Below are 22,513 nucleotides of genomic sequence, written 5' to 3'. Positions count from 1 at the left end.
ACAGTTTACGCCATGGCAGACAATATTTGGGTTACCTTTTACGTTGACTGCCATTCTATTCTCATAACCATTTTCTTCCAGTCCTATTTTCCTTTCCACCTGCTCAACTTTTTGTATTTAGGCTGTTTTGTATTTGACGAATTCACTGATTCAGGTAGGCAATGGCCAAGTGGTATTGTCACTAGACTATTAATCCAGAAACCCAGCTGATGTTCTGGGGACCCGGGTTCGAATCCCACCATGACAGATTGTGGAATTTGAATTCAATAATAAAAGAAGTCTGGAATCAAGAATCTACTGATCCCCATCAAATCATTGCCAATTGTCGGAAAAACCCATCTGGTTCACTAATGTGACTCCAGACCCATGGCAATGTAGTTGACTCTCAACTGCCCTCTGAAATGGCCTAGCAAGACACTAGGCTTGTACCAATGTACCAATCGCTACAAAGACTCAAAGAATTGGAACTGGACGGATCACCCGGCATCAACTGAAGCACCAGAAAAGACAACAGCAGAAACGGCACTGTCGACCCTGCAAAGTCCTCCTCACTAACATCTAGGGGTTAGTGCCAAAAATGGGAGAGCTGTCTCACAGACTAGTTTAGCATCAGCCGGACATAATCATACTCACAGAATCATACCTGACAAACAATGTCCCAGACACCACCATCACCATCCCTGGATATGTCCTGTCTCACCGGCAGGACAGACCCAGCAGAGGGGGTGGCACAGTGATATACAGTCGGGAGGGAGTTGCTCTAGAAATCCTCAACATTGACTCCAGACCCCATGAAGTCTCATGGCTTCAAGGGCAAGGAAACCTCCTGCTAATTACCACACACCATCCTCGCTCAGCTGATGAATCAGTATTCCTCAAAGTTGAACACCACTTAGAGGAAGCACTAGGGATGGCAAGGGCACAAAATGTACTCTGGGTGGGGAATTTCAATGTCCACCACCAAGAGTGGCTCGGCAGCAGTACTACTGATCGAGCTGGTCAGGTCCTAAAGGACATAGCTGCTAGACTGGGTCTAGACTGCTGCAGTTGCACCTGTCCATGACAGTATCGGTAAGAGTGACCATCACACAGTCTTTGTGGAGATGAAGTCCCGCCTTCACATTGAGAACAACCTCCATCGTGTTGTGTGGCACTATCACCGTGCTAAATGGGACAGACTTCGCACAGATCTAGCGACTCAAGACTGGGCATCCATGACGCACTGTGGGCCGTCAACAGCAGCAGAATTGTAGTCCAGCACAATCTGTAACCTCATGGCCCGGCATATCCCCCACTCAACCATTACCATCAAGCCAGGGGATCAAACCTGGTTCAATGAGAGTGCAGGAGGGCATGCCAGGAACAGCACCAGGCATACTCGAAGATGAGGTATCAACCTGGTGAAGCCACCTAACAGGACTAACAGCAAAAGCAGCAAGTGATAGACAGAGCTAAGCGATCCTACAACCAACTGATCAGATGTAAGCTCTGCAGTCCTGCTCCATCTAGTTGTGAATGGTGGTGGGCAATTAAACAACTCACTGGAGGAGGAGACTCCACAAATATCCCCATCCTCAATGATGGAAGAGCCCAGCACATGAGTGCAAAAGATAAGGCTGAAACATTCGCAGCAATCTTCAGCCAGAAGTGCCGAGTGGATGGTCCATCTCGTCTCCTCCAGTAGTCTCCAGCATTCCTGATACCAGTCTTCAGCCAATTCGATTCACTCCACGTGATATCAAGAAACAGTTGGAGACATTGGATACTGCAAAGGTTACAGGCCCCGACAACATTCTGGCAATAGTACTGAAGCCTTGTCCTCCAGAACTTGCTGCTCCCCTAGCCAAGCTGTCCTAATACAATTACAACACTGGTATCTACCCAACAATGTAAAAAATTGCCCAATTATGTCCTGTACACAAAAAGCAGGACAAATCCAATCCGGCCAATCACCGCCCCATCAGTCTCCCTTCCATCATCAGTAAAGTGATGGAAAGTGTCATCAACAGTGCTATCAAGCAGCACCTGCTCAGAAATAACCTACTTAGTGATGCCCAGTTTGGGTTCCGCCAGGGCCACTCAGCTCCTGATCTCATTACAGCCTTGGTTCAAACATGGACAAAAGAGCTGAATTGCAGAGGTGAGGTGAGAGTGACAGCCCTTGATATCAAGGCTGCATTCGACCAAGTATGGCATCAAGGAGCCCTGGCAAAACTGGAATCAATGGGTATCGGGGCCAAACTCTCCTGTGGCTGGAGTCACACCTGATACATAGGAAGATGGTCGTGGTTGTGGGAGGTCAATTATCTCAGCTCCAGGACATCTCTGCAGGCGTTCCTCAGGGTAGTGTCCTCGGCCCAACCATCTTCAGCTGCTTCATCAATGACCTTCCCTCCATCATAAGGTCAGAAGTGGGATGTTCGCTGATGATTGCACAATGTCCAGCACCATTCGTGACTCCTCAGATACTGAAGCAGTCCATGTTCACAAATAACAAGATCTGGACAATATCCAGGCTTGGGCTGACAAATGGCAAGTGACATTCGCGCCACACAAATGCCAGGCTATGACCATCACCAATAAGAGACCTCTAACCACCACCCCTTGACATTCAATGGTGTTACCATCACTGAATCACCCACTATCAACATCCTGGGGGTTACCATTGGCCAGAAACTCAACTGGACTCACCACATTAACAGAGTGGCTACAAGAGCAGGCCAGAAGCTGGGAATACTGCAGCGAGTAACTCACCTCCTGATTCCTCAAAGCCTGTCCACCATCTACAAGGCACAAGTCAGGAGTGTGATGGAATACTCCCCGCTTGCCTGGATGAATGCACTCCAACAACACTCAAGAAGCTTGACACCATCCAGGACAAAGCAGCCTGCTTGATTGGCACTACATCCACAAGCATTCACTCCCTCCACCACAGATGCTCAGTAGCAGCAGTGTGTACTATCTACAAGATGCACTGCAGAAATTCACCAAAGATCCTCAGACAGCACCTTCCAAACCCACGACCACTTCCTTCTAGAAGGAAAAGGGCAGCAGATATACGGGAACACCACCACATCCAAGTTCCCCTCCAAGTCACTCACCATCCTGACTTGGAAATAAATTGCCATTCCTTCACCGTCGCTGGGTCAAAATCCTGGAATTCCCTCCCTAATAGCATTGTGGTTCAACCCACAGCAGGATGACTGCAGTGATTCAAAAAGGCAGCTCACCTCCACCTTCTCAAGGGCATATAAGGATGGGCAAGAAATGCTGGCCAGCCAGCGATGCCCACATCCCCACAAAGAATAAAAAAAAGATTTGCATCGTACAAACAGTTTGTTCCATCATTTTTTCTATCTCCCAAGGAACTCTGGTTCTGGATCCCCAATCATTGTTGAAAATGTATCCAGCCTCTACAGGCTACATCTCCTTAAAGATTCCCCATTGTTTTGTTAGTGTTTTCTCCTTCGATATTTGGTTCCATTTCAGCTTGGCCATATCCCTTCTCATTCCAGTCAAGTTTGCCCTCCTTTTAGTCTAGAAGTCTGGTTTTAAATTGTTTCTTGCTAATCTCTCTTCTTTATATAAACATTACTGTAGGATAATGACTCTTCTTACCTAAGTGTTCCCAATAGGCACATGGTCAGAAGATTCACCTTATTCTTCAACACCAGTCCAGCACTTCTTCCTTTTCCAGCTGGACTGAGAACATGCTAGTCAAGAAAGTGCTTCTGAATGTATTTTAGAAATTCCTCCACCTCCTTGCTCTTTATTCTCATTACCAAAGACCCACAATATCACCATTCAATCATTCTTGCACGTCTCTAATTTCCTGCAGATTTTCTCGTCAATCTCTCTCTCTTGCTTTATGAGGTGTATAGAATATCCCAGTTGTGTGATCATACCTTGCCTGCTTTCTCAATTCTAACCAAGATAACTCTGTTCCTGCCCACTCAAAAACATCCTCTCTTTCCAACACTACACTATCTCCTGTAATCAGTACTGCGATGCCACCTCCAATGTTCCTTTTCATTTTCCAAACACTTTGAATCCTTGAATAAAAGATGCACAATCATCACTACTTAAAAAAAGAACACATTTTCATTGTTGCAACTAAGTCATCATCCTACACAGCTGTTGGTGATTATAGTCACCAAACTCACTCACCATATTTTGTTCATTTATGTACATAATTCTAAACCTGTCTTTGTATTTCTCTTAGTTTTTCTCATTCCTCTTCTGTCTAAAATGGTTTTACTTTCTTCTTAAATCCAATACAACTTTACAAACATTTTTTTTTCTACCTCTATATACTGGTGCGATTGTAACCTTCAATTTTGCCATCGTGACACTTAACTTGCTTAACCTGACAAAGTGTCATGTAATACTGTATTGTTTACAGGAATAGGACAGAGTAATATGCAGCCCCTCACCTTTTCCAGGTGTACTACATTAACCATGCTGTTCCACTTGAACAAATTTATATTTTTCTGAATATCTACTAACTTCATAATGAAGACCAGTAGCTTCCCATATTAAACTCACTATCTGGCATATTTTTGATTTGTTCATTTTTAACAACATCTGCCTCCTTTTAATTCTAATTCTATCTTAGAAGCCAGCAAGCTATGAAAGATCAGAATTAATGAATTCCAATTTTCTCAAGTTTATTTCTAGTTCCCTAAGGCAGAAGCCATCAGGGCCTTTATTTAATCCTCTTACAATGTGGTCCATTACAATTTTTCCACTTCAACTTCTGCCTGCAAAGATCTTCCCATCAATAATCTCTTGACTTCTCTCAGACTCTAGTATTGTATCCTCCTGCATTTAGTATGGCTACCAGATACATACCCTGCACAATTCTGAAAAATTAACCTGGTATTAATTATCCAATCTGCTCATTTTTAATATCTTGATATAAAGTATTTTGTAAATATTGTCCTACATACAGCTGCAAATCCTTCCTGATTTTGTTTTCTTGGTCTCCATCTGTTACCTTTGATAATCTTCAATCCTTCTTCTTGCCCTATTCTTCACACTTACATTATGCCCCTTATATGTACCACCTGTTTGAACCACCTCTTAGCCTTGCTCTCCTGTAATCCACTAGTTCTTCACAGCTTCATAGGTATTTACAGCAGTTCCTACAAATGGGAGGGTGGCTAATGTAACTCCAATATTTAAAAAGGAAGGTAAGGCAGTAATAGAGAATTGCAGACCAGTTAGCCTAGCATCAGTGGTGGGAAAGTACTTGTCTATTACAAAACAAGTGATAACAGAACATTTGTAAAGCATGAGTGGGATTGGACATAGCTAGCATGGACTTTTAAAGACAAATCATGCTTTAAAAATTACTGGAGTTTTTAAAGGATGTTACTGATAGAATAGATAAGGGAGAGCCAGTGGATGTGGTGTGTTTTGATTTTCAGATGCAAGAGGATTTGAGCTCAGAAGTAGGAAAGTCTTACTGCAGTTACACACGGCCTTGGTAAAATGGGAGTATTGTGTGCAGTTTTGGTCCCCCAACCTAAGAAAGGATATATTTGCAATAGAGGGGGTGCAGTGGAAATTCATTAGGCTAATACTAGGGTGGCCGGACTGCTCTATGTCAAGTGCTGGTTTTGACTAGACCTGTATTCATTAGAGTTCAGAGGATAAGAGAGATCTGATTGAAATGTATAACATTCTAAACGGGTTGGAGAGACTAGATGCAGGGAAGATGTTTTCCCTGGTTGAGTAGTCTAGAATCTGTGGACACAATCTCAATAGGTAGGCCATTTAGGACTGAGGCAAGAAAACGTTTCTTCATTCAAAAGTTAATCAACCCAAGGAATTCTCTACCACAGAAGGTTATGGAGGCCAAGTCTCTAAAGGCATTAATGAAAGAGGGACATATTTTTAAATTTTAAAGGCATCAAATAAGAGAGGTTGAGTAGATTAGGATTACTTACATTAGTAAGACGGAGGTTGAGGGGGTACCGGATTGAGGTCTACAAAATCATGAGAGGTATAGACAGGGTGGATAGCAAGAAGCTTTTTCCCAGGGTGGGGGACTCAATTACTAGGGGTCACGATTTCAACATGAGAGGGGAATAGTTTAAGGGAGATATGCGTGGAAAGTTCTTTACGCAGAGGGTGGGGGTGCCTGGAACGCATTGCCACCGGAGGTGGTAGAGGCAGGCACGATAGCGTCATTTATCTAGACAGATACATGAATGGGCAGGGAGCAGAAGAATACAGATCCTTGGAAAATAGGCGACAGGTTTAGATAGAGGATCTGGATCGGCACAGGCTTGGAGGGCTGAAGGGCCTGTTCCTGTGCTGTAATTTTCTTTGTTCTTTGTTCAAATGGTAGGAGGAGAAAGTGGAAATATGGCATTGAGAGAGAAGATTAGCCATGATCATATTGAATGGCAGAGGAGGCTTGAAGGGGCGAAATTCCTCTTCTTGCATATAATTTCTATGTTTCTACATTTTAAGGAGGTTTTTTTTGGCCCATGTGTCTATGCTATTTTCCATCTCTTAATCTAAACCCTGGAGGCGAAGGCAATGCAATGAGTATCTCAATACTGCTTAACTGTTACCAACTCAGGCAGTGAGTTCCAGACTTCCACCACCCTCTGAGTGAAAGAAATTCTCCTCAAATCTCCTCTTAGGCTTCTAACTCTTACCATAAATCTATGCACTCCCTCCCAGTTATTAACCCCTCTACTAATGGGAAAAGTGCCTTCTTATCCACCATGTTTATGCCCTTCATAATCTTATACACCTCTATTAAGTCTGCTTTCACCTTTGCTACTCGAAGGAGCACAACCCCAGCCTCTCCAATCTTCCTTATCTCAGATCCTCCAGCCCAGGCAGCATCCTGGTAAACCTCCTCTGCACTCTCTCTAATGCAATCATATTCTTCCTCCAATATGGTGATCAGAACCACATATTGTACTCCAGCTGTGACCCAAGCAGCATTATATACAGTTTCAGCGTAACCTCCTTGTTCTTTCATTCTACGACTCGGCTAATAAAGGTATGTATACCATATCCTTTCTTATCTATCTGCTCAGCTACTTTCAAAGATCTATGGATATGCGCACTAAGATCCCTCTGATCTGCATATTTTCTAGGGTCCCACCATTCATTGTTTAAATTTTTTTCTTTATTCATTCATGGGATGAGGGTGTCGCTGACCAGGCAGCATTTATTGCCCATCCCTAATTGCCCAGAGGGCAGTTTTAGAGTCAACCACATTGCTGTGGGTCTAGAGTCACATGTAGGCCAGACCAAGTAAGGATGGCAGTTTTCTACCCTAAATGGCATTAGTGAACCAGATGGTTTTTCCAACAATTGATAATGGATTTATGGTCAGCATATGGTTACAGTCACATAAACATTGCTATACTATCACCTTCTGTTTCCTACATCTCTGCCAATTTTGGATCCAATGTACCACTTTGCCTTGGATCCCATGGGCCACTACTTTCTCGAACACTCCATCAATGAGGGATGTTATCAAAGCCTTGCTAAAGTCTGTGTAGACCAAATCAAATACATTACCCTCATCAACTCTCCTGGTTAACTCCTCATAAAATGTAATCAAATTTGTCAAACATGATAATTCCTTAACAAATCCATGCTGACTATCCCTGAGTAACTTGTGTCTCTCCAAATGCCGAATAACTACTCCACCACTGAGATTAGACTGACTGACCTAGTCTCCTGATTTATCCATTCCTCCCTTTTATTCATAACTAGTTAGACAATGTTAGCAGTCTCCAGTCTCCTTAGCACCTCACCTATCACCGGAGAGGCTCTGAAAATTACTGTCAGGGCCCTGACATCTCCTCCCTTGACTCCTGCAACCGCCTGGGCTACATCTTATCTGGGCCTATGAATTTATCCACTTCTAAGGCTGCTAAACCCGCTAGTACCTCCTCTTTCTTTGTCCATTTCTTCTAATATTTCACAGTCCTCCATCCTGATGTCCATATCTGTGTCACTTTTCCAATGTGAAGACCGAGGCAAAGCATTCATTGAAGAGTCTGTCCACATCTTCCAGATCCACACAACTTTTACCTACATGGTACCTGTGGAGCCTACTCTCTCCCTAGTTATTCTCTTGCTGTTTGTATATTTTAAAAAAACTCTTTGGGTGTTAGTTTATTCCATCTGCTTTCCTATGCCCTCTCTCAGCTTTCCTAATTTCCTTTTGATTTCTCCCCACTGTTCTTAAACTCCTCTAGAGAATCTGTTGTATTCAGGGCTAGATATTTGCCATAAGCATCCTAACCTTTATGTCCTTTAAGATCCAGGATTCTCCAGTCTTGGTTCCATCCTTTGTCTTTACTGGAACATATCTACCCTGTACTCTTTTTACTCCCTCCTGAAACTATTCCACAGATTTAAGCTAAAGATCACTTCTACCACATTACAGTCAAGTTCTTCAAGTCTCTTGATTTCTTAAAGTGTTCCTCTGTTTCAGCTTCAGTGGCAGGGGCACATTTAAAAATTCTGCACCAGTGTTTTATAGACTTTGTTTTCCTCCATCCACCTCTCAATTAAACATTTTATATTTCTTCTTTCCATGATGTTAATGGCATAATTTTAATACTCTTACTGTTATTGTTATTTTTTTCTAAAATCCTTATATCCTGGCTTGATTAACTCCCAGTCTTTGTCAAGTTGTAACCAGCCGTACGTCATTGCAGTCTAGCCAGATCTGCCTGAATTATTTCGAAAGCTCTTAATGCTGCTTTAACAATGATGGATTTGCTTTTTCTCTTCTTGGCCCCAGTGGCCTTTCTGTGCTTTCATACTTTGACTTTCATTACATTCCTGCGCTCCACTAAACATGACTTTAAGGTCATTTTCTGAAGAAGGGTCTAGACCCGAAACGTCAGCTTTCCTGCTCCTCTGATGCTGCCTGACCTGCTGTGTTCATCCAGCTCCACACCTTGTTATCTCATGACTTTAAGGATCCTCCATTCTATGTGAGAAAAATTTGAACACTCCTGAGCAGTTATCAAAGTCACAGATTATAGAAGATCATAGATCATAGAATCCCTACATTGTGGAAACAGGCCCTTCGGCCCAACAAATCCACACCAAACCTCAAAGCATCCCACCTAGACTCACCCCGCTATAACCCACCTAAGCTACATGTCCCTGAATACCACGGCCAATTTAGCATGGCCAATCCACCTAACCTGCACATCTTTGGACTGTTGGAGGAAACCAGAGCATCCGGAGGAAACCCACATAGACATGGGGAGAATGTGCAAACTCAGACAGTCGCCCGAGGGTGGAATCGAACCCGGGTCCCTGGTGCTGTGAGGCACCAGTGCTAACCACTGAGACACCGTGCCTTTTCTGAAGAAGGGTCCCGACCCAAAACGAGAGCTTTCCTGCTCCTCTGATGCAGCCTGTGTTCCTCCAGCTCCACACTGTGTTATCTCAGACTCAAGCATCGGCAGTTCTTACTATCTCTGAGCATTTATCAAGGCTCTTTCAACAGCACCTTCCAAACCCACTATCACTACTATCTAGATGGACAAGGCAGTAGATAGAGTCACAGAGGTTTACAGCATGGAAACAGGCCCATTGGCTCAATGTATCCATAAATGGGATACTTGGAACACCACCCACCTGGAAGTTTCCCTACAAACCACACATTGACATTGAACTAGGAGCAAAAGTACGCCATTCAGCCCTTCAAATGGGTTCTGCCATTCAGTAAGTTCATGGCTGACCTGGTTGTGCTGTTCTAAATTTCACATTCCCATCTTACCCATAACCTTTGATTCCACTGTCTCACAAGAATCTATTTACTTCTTCTGATGTGGAGTTCCAAAGTCGCACATCTGGGAGGAAAACTTTCCCTCATCTCTTTCCAAGAAGAATGGCCCCTAATTTTTAACCAGAGCCCTTAATCCTGGACTCACACACAAGAATGAATATTATTTTCACAGCTGCCTTGTCAACAATATTTAGGATCTTACAACAACAATCAAATCACCTTCAATCTTCCAAACTTCATTGAAAACAAGCCATGTCAGTCCGATGTTTGCTCATAAGACATTCTGCTCATTCTAGACACCAAGCTAGTAAACCACCTCTGAACCACCTTTACATCTTTTCTTAAATAAGATGATCAGAATTGCATACACTGTCTGAGATGCGGTTTCATCAATACCCTGGATAAATGAAACATAACATCCTGGCTTTTATGTTCAATCCCTCTCCTAATTATAGTATCAGTGAGCTTTCTGACTCACTTGCATAGTAACTTTATTGACTCATGCACTATAATACCTAAATCCCTCTGCACCTTGAATTTTGCAGTCGTTCTCCATTTAAATGATTTTTTAAAATTCTTCTTGCCCAAGTGAACAACTTCACATCTTCCCACATTGTATTCCATCTGAGATTTTTAGCCACCTATTTAACCTATCTATACCGGTCTGCATCTTTGCTATGCCATCCTCACAACATTGTACCTATCTCATCTGCAAATTTTGCCATCTCATCAAAGTCACTGAAATAAATTGTAAAAAATTGAAGACCCAGCATAGACTATTGTGGGACCCCACTCACACCGTGCTGACTTAAAAATATACCGCTGTTCCTTCAGCGTCACTGGATCACAGTTCTTGAACTCTCCCTCTCAATCATTGAGTATCCTTATACCACATGGACTTCAGAGGTTCAAGAAGGCACCTCATCACCTTCTTAAGGGCAGTTTATGATGGGAAATAAGTGCTGACCCAGCCAGAGACACCCACATCTCATGAATGATTTAAAATAAAAACCTCCTGTTTTGAAGCACTGGTGTCATGATAGCTGACCACTCCTTGAACATAGAACATAGAACATAGAACATTACAGCGCAGTACAGGCCCTTCGGCCCTCGATGTTGCGCCGACCTGTGAAACCAATCTGAAGACCATCTAACCTACACTATTCCATTATCATCCATATGTTTATCCAATGACCATTTAAATGCCCTTAAAGCTGGCGAGTCTACTACTGTTGCAGGCAGGGCATTCCACGTCCTTACTACTCTCTGAGTAAAGAACCTACCTCTGACATCTGTCCTATATCTATCACCCCTTAATTTAAAGCTATGTCCCCTCGTGCTAGCCATCACCATCTGAGGAAAAAGGCTTTCCCTGTCTACCCTATCTAATCCTCTGATCATCTTCTATGTCTCCATTAAGTCACCTCTTAACCTTCTTCTCTCTAACGAAAACAGCCTCAAGTCCCTCAGCCTTTCCTCATAAGACCTTCCCTCCATACCAGGCAACATCCTGGTAAATCTCCTCTGCATCCTTTCCAATGCTTCCACATCCTTCCGATAATGCAGCGACCAGAACTGTACGCAATACTCCAAGTGCGGCCGCACCACAGTTTTGTACAGCTGCAACATGACCTCATGGCTCCGAAACTCAATCCCTCTACCAATAAAACCTAACACACCGTACACCTTCTTAACAACCCTATCAACCTGGGTGGCAACTTTCAGGGACCTATGCACATGGACACCAAGATCTCTCTGCTCATCCACACTACCAAGAATCTTACCATTAGCCCAGTACTCTGTATTCCTGTTATTCCTTCCAAAGTGAATCACCTCACACTTTTCCGCATTAAACTCCATTTGCCACCTCTCAGCCCAGCTCTGCAGCTTATCTATGTCCCTCTGTGACCTGCAACATCCTTCTGCACTATCCACAACTCCACTGACTTTAGTGTCATCTGCAAATTTACTAACCCATCCTTCTACGCCCTCATCCAGGTCATTTATAAAAATAACAAACAGCAGTGGCCCCAAAACAGATCCTTGCGGTACATCACTAGTAACTGAACTCCAGGATGAACATTTCCCATCAACCACCACCCTCTGTCTTCTTACTGCTAGCCAATTTCTGATCCAAACTGCTAAATCACCCTCAATCCCATGCCTCCGTATTTTCTGCAATAGCCTACCATGGGGAACCTTATCAAATGCTTTACTGAAATCCATATACACCACATCAACCGCTTTACTCTCATCCACCTGTTTGGTCACCTTCTCAAAGAACTCAATAAGGTTTGTGAGGCATGACCTACCCTTCACAAAACCGTGTTGACTATCCCTAATCAAATTATTCCTTTCTAGATGATTATACATCCTATCTCTTATAATCCTTTCCAACACTTTACCCACAACCGAAGTAAGGCTCACTGGTCTATAATTACCAGGGTTGTCTCTACTTCCCTTCTTGAATAAGGGGACAACATTTGCTATCCTCCAGTCTTCTGGCACTATTCCTATAGACAATGACGACATAAAGATCAAAGCCAAAGGCTCTGCAATCTCCTCCCTAGCTTCCCAGAGAATCTTAGGATAAATCCCATCCAGCCCAGGGGACTTATCTATTTTCACACTTTCCAGAATTGCTAACACCTCCTCCTTATGAACCTCAATCCCGTCTAGTCTAGTAGCCTGTATCTCAGTATTCTCCTCGACAACATTGTCTTTTTCCTGTGTGAATACTGACGAAAAATATTCATTTAGCGCCTCTCCTATCTCTTCGAGCTCCATGCACAACTTCCCACTACTGTCCTTAACTGGCCCTAATCTTACTCTAGTCATTCTTTTATTCCTGAAAAGGGCAGCGTGCAAACTTCTCACTGCCTCCTCATATCAATGATTCCAGCATTAAGCATGGTGAATACTCTCAGTTTGATGAATATGTGCAGCACGTCTGGCCAGTACATATTCCAGTTGTCCTTTACCTCTAAAAGGCAACTTGTCCTCTTTGAAAGAGAGCCACACCTATTATTCAGAAGGTGCTGTTGAGAGATGCACCAAGTGGACAGGCAGAGCAGAGACAGAGTTCCGGGTTTACTGATGCTGCATGAGAGGCTTTACAACAGGAGATGTAAAGCAGATGAGAAGCCATGGTTTTGCAGAGATTCAGGAGACCCTTAAAGGACAGTCTGCTGAAGGGAATGAGTGCATTGAGGTTAATTCCCAGAGTGTGGCCATGATGCAGCAGGTGCTACAAGAAATCCAATGACCTCATGTGAGTGATCAGGGCCAGAGAATGCATCTTGACAAGGATCAGCTATCCACCACACCACTAACTTTTCAAACTGTTCAATGCACTGTATCCCCCTCCCTTCTCCAAACCATCACGTACAACCCACATTATCCTACCTTCATTCATCCATTCTCTGTTTCTGGGATTCAGAGCTCTGGTCTAATATTCAGAAACTTCACCTCACTGACATACACATTCCAATGATGGCAGCTTCACGCTCTCTTTCCACGTGGCCTTCACAGAAATCAGTCACAGACTGGTGTGTGACAAACACAGATCCTTGTAGGTGCTTAAGGTGCAGCAAAAGAAGGGAAAAGAAAGCCACTAATCTTGCAAATTACTGTTCAACAAGCTCCCACAGATAGCAATGTGATCACTGTAGTAAGATCATGTCTACACTCAGCTGAGTGAACATAAACAGGTTTTACCGAGCATAGCTTTGTAGAAGGGATGGGAAGTGGTAAGCTCTTTCTGGAAGCCTCCAGACTCAGGGTTCGGTTCTATGTGATCTTAGTCACAGTGACATTAATCAGGACAGCAGAAGATATGCTTCAAAATGTCCTCAAAGCCTTGCTAACGAGATGCAATATCCCACCGACTGATGGGAACTTCTTGCTAAGAGTGCTTACACTGACTTTAAAACAGAAAAATAGAGCTTGTAATCATCTCAAAAAAATAATATTCTGCTGAATTTATGGGAGTAGAGAGAAAGTGCAGGAGTGAAATGTAAAAGGAAATTAGGAAAGACTAAAGATTTTTGCTGGTTAAAATTAAGGACAACTCAAAGATGTTGTAAAACCAGTTCATTAAGAGCAAGCGGATGAACTAAAGAAACTGTTAGGCCTATCAGATATGGCCATAGTAACTTGTGTCCAGATGCAGAATATGTGGGGGCAGGTTCTTAAAGAGCATTTTGTCTTTATCTTCACAATCAAAAGAGATAATTCAAATATTCCAGTTAAAAAGGAGGAGAGTGAAAAATTAGATAATATCAGAAGTAAAATACTAGAGGGACTGATCTCCTTCAAGGTGCATCAATCACCAGCGCAGCATGAGCTGTGTTCAAAAAGGAAACCGGAGAAGAAATAATGAGTGCTTCTGAGTATAATTTTCCATTCCTCACTCAGTGCAGGTGAGATACCAGAGGATTGGAGGTGTGCAAAGGTTCGACCATTTTTCGAAAATACTGTAGAACAAAGGGATTGGCTAAATAATTACAGGCTGAGCAGTCTGACCTCGGTGGTGGACAAATTATTGGAATTAATATTGAGAGATAGTATTAACTGTTATTTGGAGAGGGACAGAATAAACGGGATAGTCAGCAAGGTATTGTTCAAGGCAAGTTGTGCCTTATTGACTTAATTGTATTTGTTTTCGGAAGTAACAGGGAGGCCTGATGAGGACTGTGCAGTGGATGTTGTCTGCATGGATTTCAGTAAGGCATTTGATAAGTTTCACATGGCAGACTATTAAGAAAAATTAGAACCTGTTGGATACAGGAGAATATAGTGAATTGGTTCCAAAATTAGCTCAGTGACTGGAAATGGAGTTAACAGTTGTGAATGGAAAGTGGTTTCCAATGGTGTTCAGGGTTCAGTGTTGGGTCTCTTCTTGTTTATGGTATATATTAACAATTTAAACTTAAGTGTGGCATGATTTGGCAATTTGCAGAAAACACAGAATCTTGCCTGGTAGTGAAGAGAATTGCTGCTAGCCATTCAACAACTATGCATTGATGAAACTGCAGTTATTTGTTTACTGATTGACATGTGAGATCCTCAGAACCAGCTAAATGAGGAGGATGGCTCCCTGCACCACTGGGAACATGTACCATCCACAATGATCTGAGACATATACATACAGGTCCCTCTGCTCCTACGCCTCCTTTAGAATTATACACCCTATTTTATATTGTCTTTTAATGTTCGTCCAACCAAAGTGTATCACCTCACACTCCTCTGCACTAATCTTCATCTGTCACCACCTATCCATTCCACCTGTTTGTCAATGTCCTTTTGGAGTTCCACACTGTCTTCCTTACAAGAGGAGTTGACACACTTCAGTGAGAGTCCCTTTGCTAAATCATAGCTGTCTCAAATACTCGTCCTTGCTGACATGCAAATACAAGAAGTATTTCATGAAGACTCTCAAGGTAGATAACCCAGGCCCCATGCGCCACTGCAGCTTTTGCTCCACCTTACTGGCATGCTGCAGTTTAATGAGTTCCTTTTAGCACCCTGTGCGGAGGCACCACCACTTCCTGCAAGATCAAACCAATTCACCAAAACTGTCCAAGAATACCCTCCGTCCACAAGTGTTGCATCTGCCATCATTAAGTAAAACATCTCATTGATTAGTTAATAGCTGTCTCTTCAAATAGTACTCACAGCGTGTGTGGTGGGAAGCTGGAGTGGAGTTCTCCTGCCACTGAATAAACATGTAGCTGTGAGTGGTTATAAAATAGTGACTGAATATGGACACATGGAAGTGGAAATGAAATGATGGATTAGCTCAGGTTGGAGTAATTTGAAGGAGTGCAGTTGGGATGGAGTTGAGAAGAAAAAGGGCAGGGATCTCATAGAAGCTTATAAAATTTTAACAGGACTTGGCAGGCAAAATACAGGGAGAATGTTCGTGATGACCAGGGGGTCCAGACCAGGGGTCACAGTCTAAGGATACAAGATAGGTCATTTAGGACTGAGATGAGGACAAATTTCTCACCCAGAGGGTGACGAGCCCATGGAATTCACTATTACAGAAAGCAGTTGAGGCCAAAACATTGCATATTTTCAAGAAGGATCAAAAGGGATCAAAAGGTACGGGGGAAGGCGGGAACAGGATACTCAGTTAAATGACATAAAACCACAAAGTGTTGGAGAAACTCAGCAGCGTCTATAGACAGAGAAACAGGGTTAATGTTTCAAGTTCAGTGGCCCTTTGTCAGACCTGCTTGGTTTCTTCAGCACTTTCTGTTTTCATTTTAGATTTGCAGCATCAAAGTCCTTTGTTTTTATTGTACTGAGTTGGATGATCAACCATGATCACACTGAATGGCAAGAGCAGTCTCAAAGGGCGAAATGACCTACTCCAGTTCTGATTTTCTGTTTTTGTGAATGTTATGTGATAGAAAAGAATCATTGAAACTGAATTTGGCATCATGTTCAGCGCAACGTTGTGGGCTGAAGGGTCATTTCCTGTGCTGTGCAGTTCCACGTTCTGAATAAAGGCATCTATGAACAGTTGAGAGTCCAGCCCTGTTATATCATGGGCAACATCATGGAATAACCTAGGCAACATCAGGAAGAGAAGAACAAGGACTGGATACTATTGAGATGCAAATGTTGAAACAGATGTGTGGATTGAAGTGAAAATCAGGAACCACCACATCAGGAGGTCAGTGTTGACCATATGAGCATTGAAGAAAGTAGCTGCAAAGAGACTGAGATGGTCCGGCTGTCTGTTGTGGAGAAGAAAAGAGGAAACGTGATGAAGTGAGTCATGGAGTTGGGGCTGCCAGGTAACGGGAAAAGATCAATGTTTAAGACAGATGGAAACATCTGGTGGCAAGAGACTTAAATGTAGTGATATTGGAGACAATGATATTGGAAGAGGAATGGAGACTAAAAGGAGAATATGGAGGAAAGGGATCAATCAGCATTGAAGTGATCAAAACTAAAATGGGAGAAACCAGAATAAGAAGCACAACTTGATAGGACATGTGGGATCCAAATTACCAGGACATTCATCAAACCAATGTTGGAAATTTACAAATAGGTTGCTGTCCAGGAAGGGGCTGGAAGTAATGTGTCTGCAATTTTTAGTTGCTCTGGACTCTTTAGTGCCAACTCCAGGAGAGACTTGGAGTTGACTTTGGGGCCAGGATCAAAGGGAAATGCTTTGATACCGCAGCATGTAATTGATGGATGTGTCATAGCATTCTGTTGGGGGACTGGGGAATGGTATGGATGGGGATGAGCTGTTGTCAGAATGGCAGTGAGCATTTCTGTGGCATCTCATTTTGTTAGTGTGTGCAGTGACAGTTCAATAATTGTGCTGCCAGTGCAGTTTATATTATTAGCATTGCTAATGTCCATGAAATCCCAATGAATTAAAACTTGTATTTGAACAAATTCATTCAGTTTAAACTTGTGGATTAAAGGCCAAGCAAATGAGCACAAACAGATTTTACATATGCAAACACCTGCATGTTCTTTTCTGATAAAACACACAGCGTCACTTACCCACAGCAACAGGGGTGAGAGCAGATAATGAAACAGTAATAACCTCTTGCTGAAATGAACAGCTTTATCCTACATAATATGTCTGTTTATAAATACACTGAAGCATGAAATGGTAATGTAAAGGTCTTGTCCTTGGACTATTTTGGGACCTTTCAATGTTTTAGGTTCCACACAATAAAACAGCATTGTCTTCTCATTCAATCAAAACTCTGACTTGAGCACATGGCACATTGACCTTCTCACAGTCTGGCTCCATTTAAACACTAGATTTTATCCTTCATCTACTCTCACAATAGAAAGGAAAGCATAAAATGACTTAATTACTTTGCAGTCACTCACTGAATTATTATCTGTGCAAGTTTCCTGGTGCCCTCAGCAGGAGACAAAACTAACTGGAGCGGAGGGCTCGGCAGCATAAGCTACAGAATCTGCAGTTGGCCACTATTTATAGTCAGAGAACAGAATCATACAGGAGGCTATTCAGCCCCTTGTAGATTGTCAGCTCTTTGAAGGTGCTACCTAATTATTTCCACTGTCTGTTCTTTCCCCATAATCCTGCAATTCTTACCTTTTCATGAATTTAACCATTTCACTTCGGAAAGGTATTGATTCTGCTTGCGCTGCCCTGTCAAGCTATACATTCCAGCTATCCAAAAGCCAGATATATTCCCCTACCCTTTAATTATTTACCTATGCCTGTGCCCTCTGGTTACCAACACATTTGTCAGTGGGATGAGAAGAGAGAAGTGGGGGAGGAGGAGGATGAGAGAAGTGAGGGGAGTGGCAGTGTTAGCTCCTGTTACACTCTGACCGGGTCTGCTGGTGAGGGAAATATTGGACCAAAAAGACCCAACTAATAAGTTTGAAAAAATGTTGTCTTCCAGAATACATTTGGCTGAGTTCCCAGGCTCAGGATGGGCCTAATAAATACACAAGAAGTAGGAGCAGGAGTAGACAATTGAGCACCTCAAGTCTGTCCCTCCATTGGTAAGATCATGGCTGATTTTATTGAACAGCCGTCATGTTAGAGAGACTGTGGTATAGTGGTAATGCCACTAGGCTAATAATCTAGAACTTTAGACTGATGCCCTGGAAACATAGGTTCAAATGCCCCCACCACGGATGGTCAAATTCAATAAAAAGTTGGATTAATGGTAACTACTTAACCATTTTTGTTAAAATTCCATTTGCATCACTTCCACCTTTTAGGGAAGGAAATCATGGAATCCCTACAGTGTGCAAGCAGGCCATTCAGCCCACTGAATCTACACCAACCCTCTGAACAGCATCCCACCCAGACCCACATCCCTACCCTATCTCTGTAACCCTGCATTTCCCATGCGGCCTCCACATCCCCGGACACTATGGGTAATTTAGCATAGCCAATCCACCTAACCTGCACATGTTTGAACTGTGGGAGGAAACCAGAGCACCCAGAGGAAACCCACATAGACACAGGGAAAATGTGCAAACTCCGCATAGACAGTCACCCAAGGATGGAATTGAACTCAGGTCCCTGGTGCTGTGAGGCAGCAGTACTAACCACTCAGCCACCATATCATCTCCAAAATCTTTTATCCTTACCTGGTCTGACTGACATGTGAGTCCAGACCCACAGCAATATGGTTGACTCTTAACTGCTTTCAGGACAATTAGAGATGGACAATAAATGCTGGCCTTGCTAGTGATATGCAAATGCCATAAACAAATTACTCAGTCTCCACTGTGTGCAATGGAAGATTTCTCCATATTAAAATGAAGATCTCTTACTTCTAAAATATGTTCCCAATCTCTAGATAACCCCAACATCCTCTCAGCAACTACCCTATCAGAACTTCACATGTTTCAAAAAGATCACCTCTCATTCTTCTAAACTCTATCGTGGATAAGTCCAAGCTGTTCAACGTTTGCTCATTAGACAACTTATTCATCCTGTAAGAACTAGTCAAGTAAACCTTTTATGAACTGTCTGCAATGCAAGTGTACTTTTCCTTCAGTAAGAAGACCAAAATGATGCACAGTAAGCCCATTGTGGAATCTCTATTACCCTGCACAGTTGCAGCAAAACTCCCCAAATTCATGCCCCTTGTGAAAACTGCAGTATCTTGTTCTTGGATTCCTACTGCCACTCACCTGCAATACCATGGTTTTGAATGGTGGAAGCTAGAAAGGATTTATCAGAATGAAATCTGGCCATTACAATTATAAAGGTGTCCAAGTGCTCTGATTCACCCCCACTTTAGTGCTCATTCCATACTTGCCCTTCAACAGCCTCTCCTTGGCTCAGGTGCAGTGTTCAGGATTGATTCAAAGTTAGAGATGGTAAGAACTGCCAATGCTGGAGTCTGAGATAACACAGTGTGGAGTTGGAGGAACACAGCAGGCCAGGCAGTATCAGAGGAGCAGGAAAGCTGATGTTTCAGGTCGGGACACTTCTTCAGAAATGGGGGAGGGGAAGTGGGCTCTGAAATAAATAGAGAGAAGGGGGTGAGGTTGGGCTGGGGAAGGTAGGTGGGATGGTGATAGGTGAGTACACGTAGGTGATGGTGGGGATTGGTCAGTGAGGTGGGAGGAGCGGATAGGTGGGAGAGAAGAAGGACAGGTCAAGGAGGCAGGGATATGAGGGAGGGTTGGTCTTGGAATGAGGTCGGGAGTGGTGAGATTTTGAAGCTAGTAAAGTCTACATTGAGATCATTGGGTTGGAGGCTCCCAAGGCGGAATATGAGGTGCTGCTCCTCCGGTTCCCGGGTGGCGTCGTTGTGATACTGAAGGCAGCACAGGTTGGACATGTCGTCCAGGGAGTGAGAGGAGTTGTTGAAGTAGTCTCTGAGCCGCCACTTGGTCTCACTGACATACAGGAGGCCACATCGGGAACAGCGGATACAATAGACCACATTAGCGGATGTGCAGGTGAACATCTGTCTGATGTGGAAGGTATTTTTGGGGCCTGGGATGGTGGTGAGGGGGGAGGTGTAGGGGCAGGTGTAGCACCTCCTGCAGTTGCAGGGAAAGGTGCCGGGGGTGGTGGGGCCAGTGAGGAGTGTGGAGCAGACGAGGGAGTCACGGAGAGAGCGATCCCTACAGAAGGCAGATAAGGGTGGGGAGGGAAATATATTCTTCGTAATGGGGTCAGATTGCAGGTGGCAGAAGTGGTGGAGAATAATGCGTTGAATCCGGAGGTTAATGGGATGATACGTGAGGACGAGGGGAATTCTGTCTTTGTTTTTATTGCGGGGAGGGGGTGTGAGGGCTGAGGTGTGGGAAACGCAAGGGATGCGGGCAAGGGCGTTTTCGACCACTGAAGGGGGTAAGTTGCGGTCCTTGAAATACGAGGACATCTGGGATGTTTGCGAGTGGAACGCCTCATCTTGTGAGCAGTTGCGGCCAAGGTGGAAGAAGTGGGAGTAGGGGATCGCATTCTTGCAGGAAGGTGGGTAAGAGGAGGTGTAGTCTAGGTAGCTGTGGGAATCGGTGGGCTTGAAATAGATATCAATTTCAAGGTGGTCACCAGAGATGGAGACAGAGAGGTCCAGGAAGGAGACAGAGGTATCAGAGATGGTCCAGGTGAACTTGAAGTTAGGGTGGAAGGTGTTAGTAAAGTTGATGAACTGTTCGAGCTCTTTGTGGGACAAGGCAGCGCTGATACAGTCAGCGATTTAGCGGAGGAAGAGGTGGGGGATAGTGCCAGTGTAGCTGTGGAAGAGGGACTGTTCAAGGGACAAAGAGGCAGGCATAGCTTGGGACCATGCGGGTTCCCATGGCCAATCCCTTAGTCTTAAGGAAGTGGGAGAGTTGAAGGAGAAGTTGTTAAGAGTAAGGACGAGTTCGGCTAAACGGATAAGGGTGCTGGTGGAGGGGGACTGGTTGGGCCTGCGGGAGGGGAAGAAGCGGTGGGCTTTTACGCTATCTGCATGGGGAATGCAAGTATACTTCACTTCAACTCCCCCTACCAGTCCCTGGACAACATGTCCATCCTGGGCCTCCTCCAGTGTCACAACGACGCCACCCGGAAACTGGAGGAGCAGCACCTCATATTCCGCCTTGGGAACCTACAACCCAATGGTCTCAATGTGGACTTTACTAGCTTCAAATTTTCACCACCCCCAGCCTCATCCCATGACCAACCCTCCCTCTCATCCTCGCCTCCTTAACATGTCCGTCTTTTCTCCCACCTATCAGCTTCTCCCACCTCATTGACCAACCCCCACCACTACTTACCTGTACTCACCTGTCATCATCCCACCTACCTTCCCCAGCCCGACACCCCTTCTCTATTTATTTTACAGCCCCCTTCCTCTTTGCCATTTCTGAAGAAGGACACTGACCCGAAATGTCAGCTTTCCTGCTCCTCTGATGCTGCCTGGCCTGCAGTGTTCATCCAGCTCCACACTGTGTTGATTCAAAGTTAACCTGAAATGGATGAACAGGATCAGAAATTTGTCTTGGACGATGCTATAAAATGGTGCTACTGGATTGGCTGCCCAGCCCCCCCATCATCTTCCATTCAGAGCAATTGTAGCCAGTGAAATGAAGTAAGACCAGCTGCTTATAATAGGTGCCAGCTGGTGGAATTCAGATTCAATTAATACATTTGGGACCATAAAGCTGGAGATTTCAGTTGGGATGGCGAGGTTCTCAAGCATGTTAAGATTAATAAGGAAGAGATATTACATGTTTTAGTAGGCATAAATGTATAAACCCTCAAGGCCTCATTCATTGTCTCCCAATGGAAAGCAACGGCGGATATTGCTGGGCTCCTGGCGGAGACACTTAATACTTTGCTGGTCACAGGTGAAGTGCCAAATGACTGGAGGATAGCTAATGTGGTTCCTTTGTTCAAAAAGGACAGCAGGGATAGACCAGGTAATTACAGAACATTTAGTCTGATGTCAGTGGTAGAGAAAGTATTGGAAAAAATTCTGATGGATGGGATTAATCCATACTTGGAAAGGCAGGGATTGATCAGGGCTAGTCAGCTCAGATTTGTTGCAGGGCCATCCTGTCTGACTAATTTAATTGAGCGTTTTGAATAGGTGACTAAATGTATTGATGAGGGTAGTGCAGTTGATGTGGTTTACATGGATTTCAGTAAGGCCTTTGACAAGATGGAAGGCTGATCCAAAAGATAAGAGGCCATGAAATCCAAGGCAAGTTGGCAAATTGAATCCAAACTGGCCTGTAAATAGGGAGCAA

At 43.8% G+C, this 22,513-nt stretch overlaps 1 protein-coding gene across 1 annotated transcript in view; it reads right to left on the bottom strand.

Annotated features, from left to right (window-relative positions):
* LOC109922779 (ephrin type-B receptor 2) overlaps positions 1 to 8,046 on the bottom strand; it is a 383,441-nt gene extending 375,395 nt beyond the window's left edge. Inside the window, exon 1 of the mRNA XM_048614910.1 lies at positions 7,926 to 8,046. Within this exon, the coding sequence (XP_048470867.1) occupies positions 7,926 to 8,046 (121 nt within the window). The remainder of the gene's footprint in view (positions 1 to 7,925) is intronic.
* Positions 8,047 to 22,513: the final 14,467 nt, after the last annotated feature.

The sequence above is a fragment of the Rhincodon typus genome, chromosome 31 (genome assembly GCF_021869965.1).
Source record: "Rhincodon typus isolate 14 chromosome 31, sRhiTyp1.1, whole genome shotgun sequence".
Classification (NCBI taxonomy): Eukaryota; Metazoa; Chordata; class Chondrichthyes; order Orectolobiformes; family Rhincodontidae; genus Rhincodon; species Rhincodon typus.
This window is presented reverse-complemented; position numbering and strand designations above follow the sequence as displayed.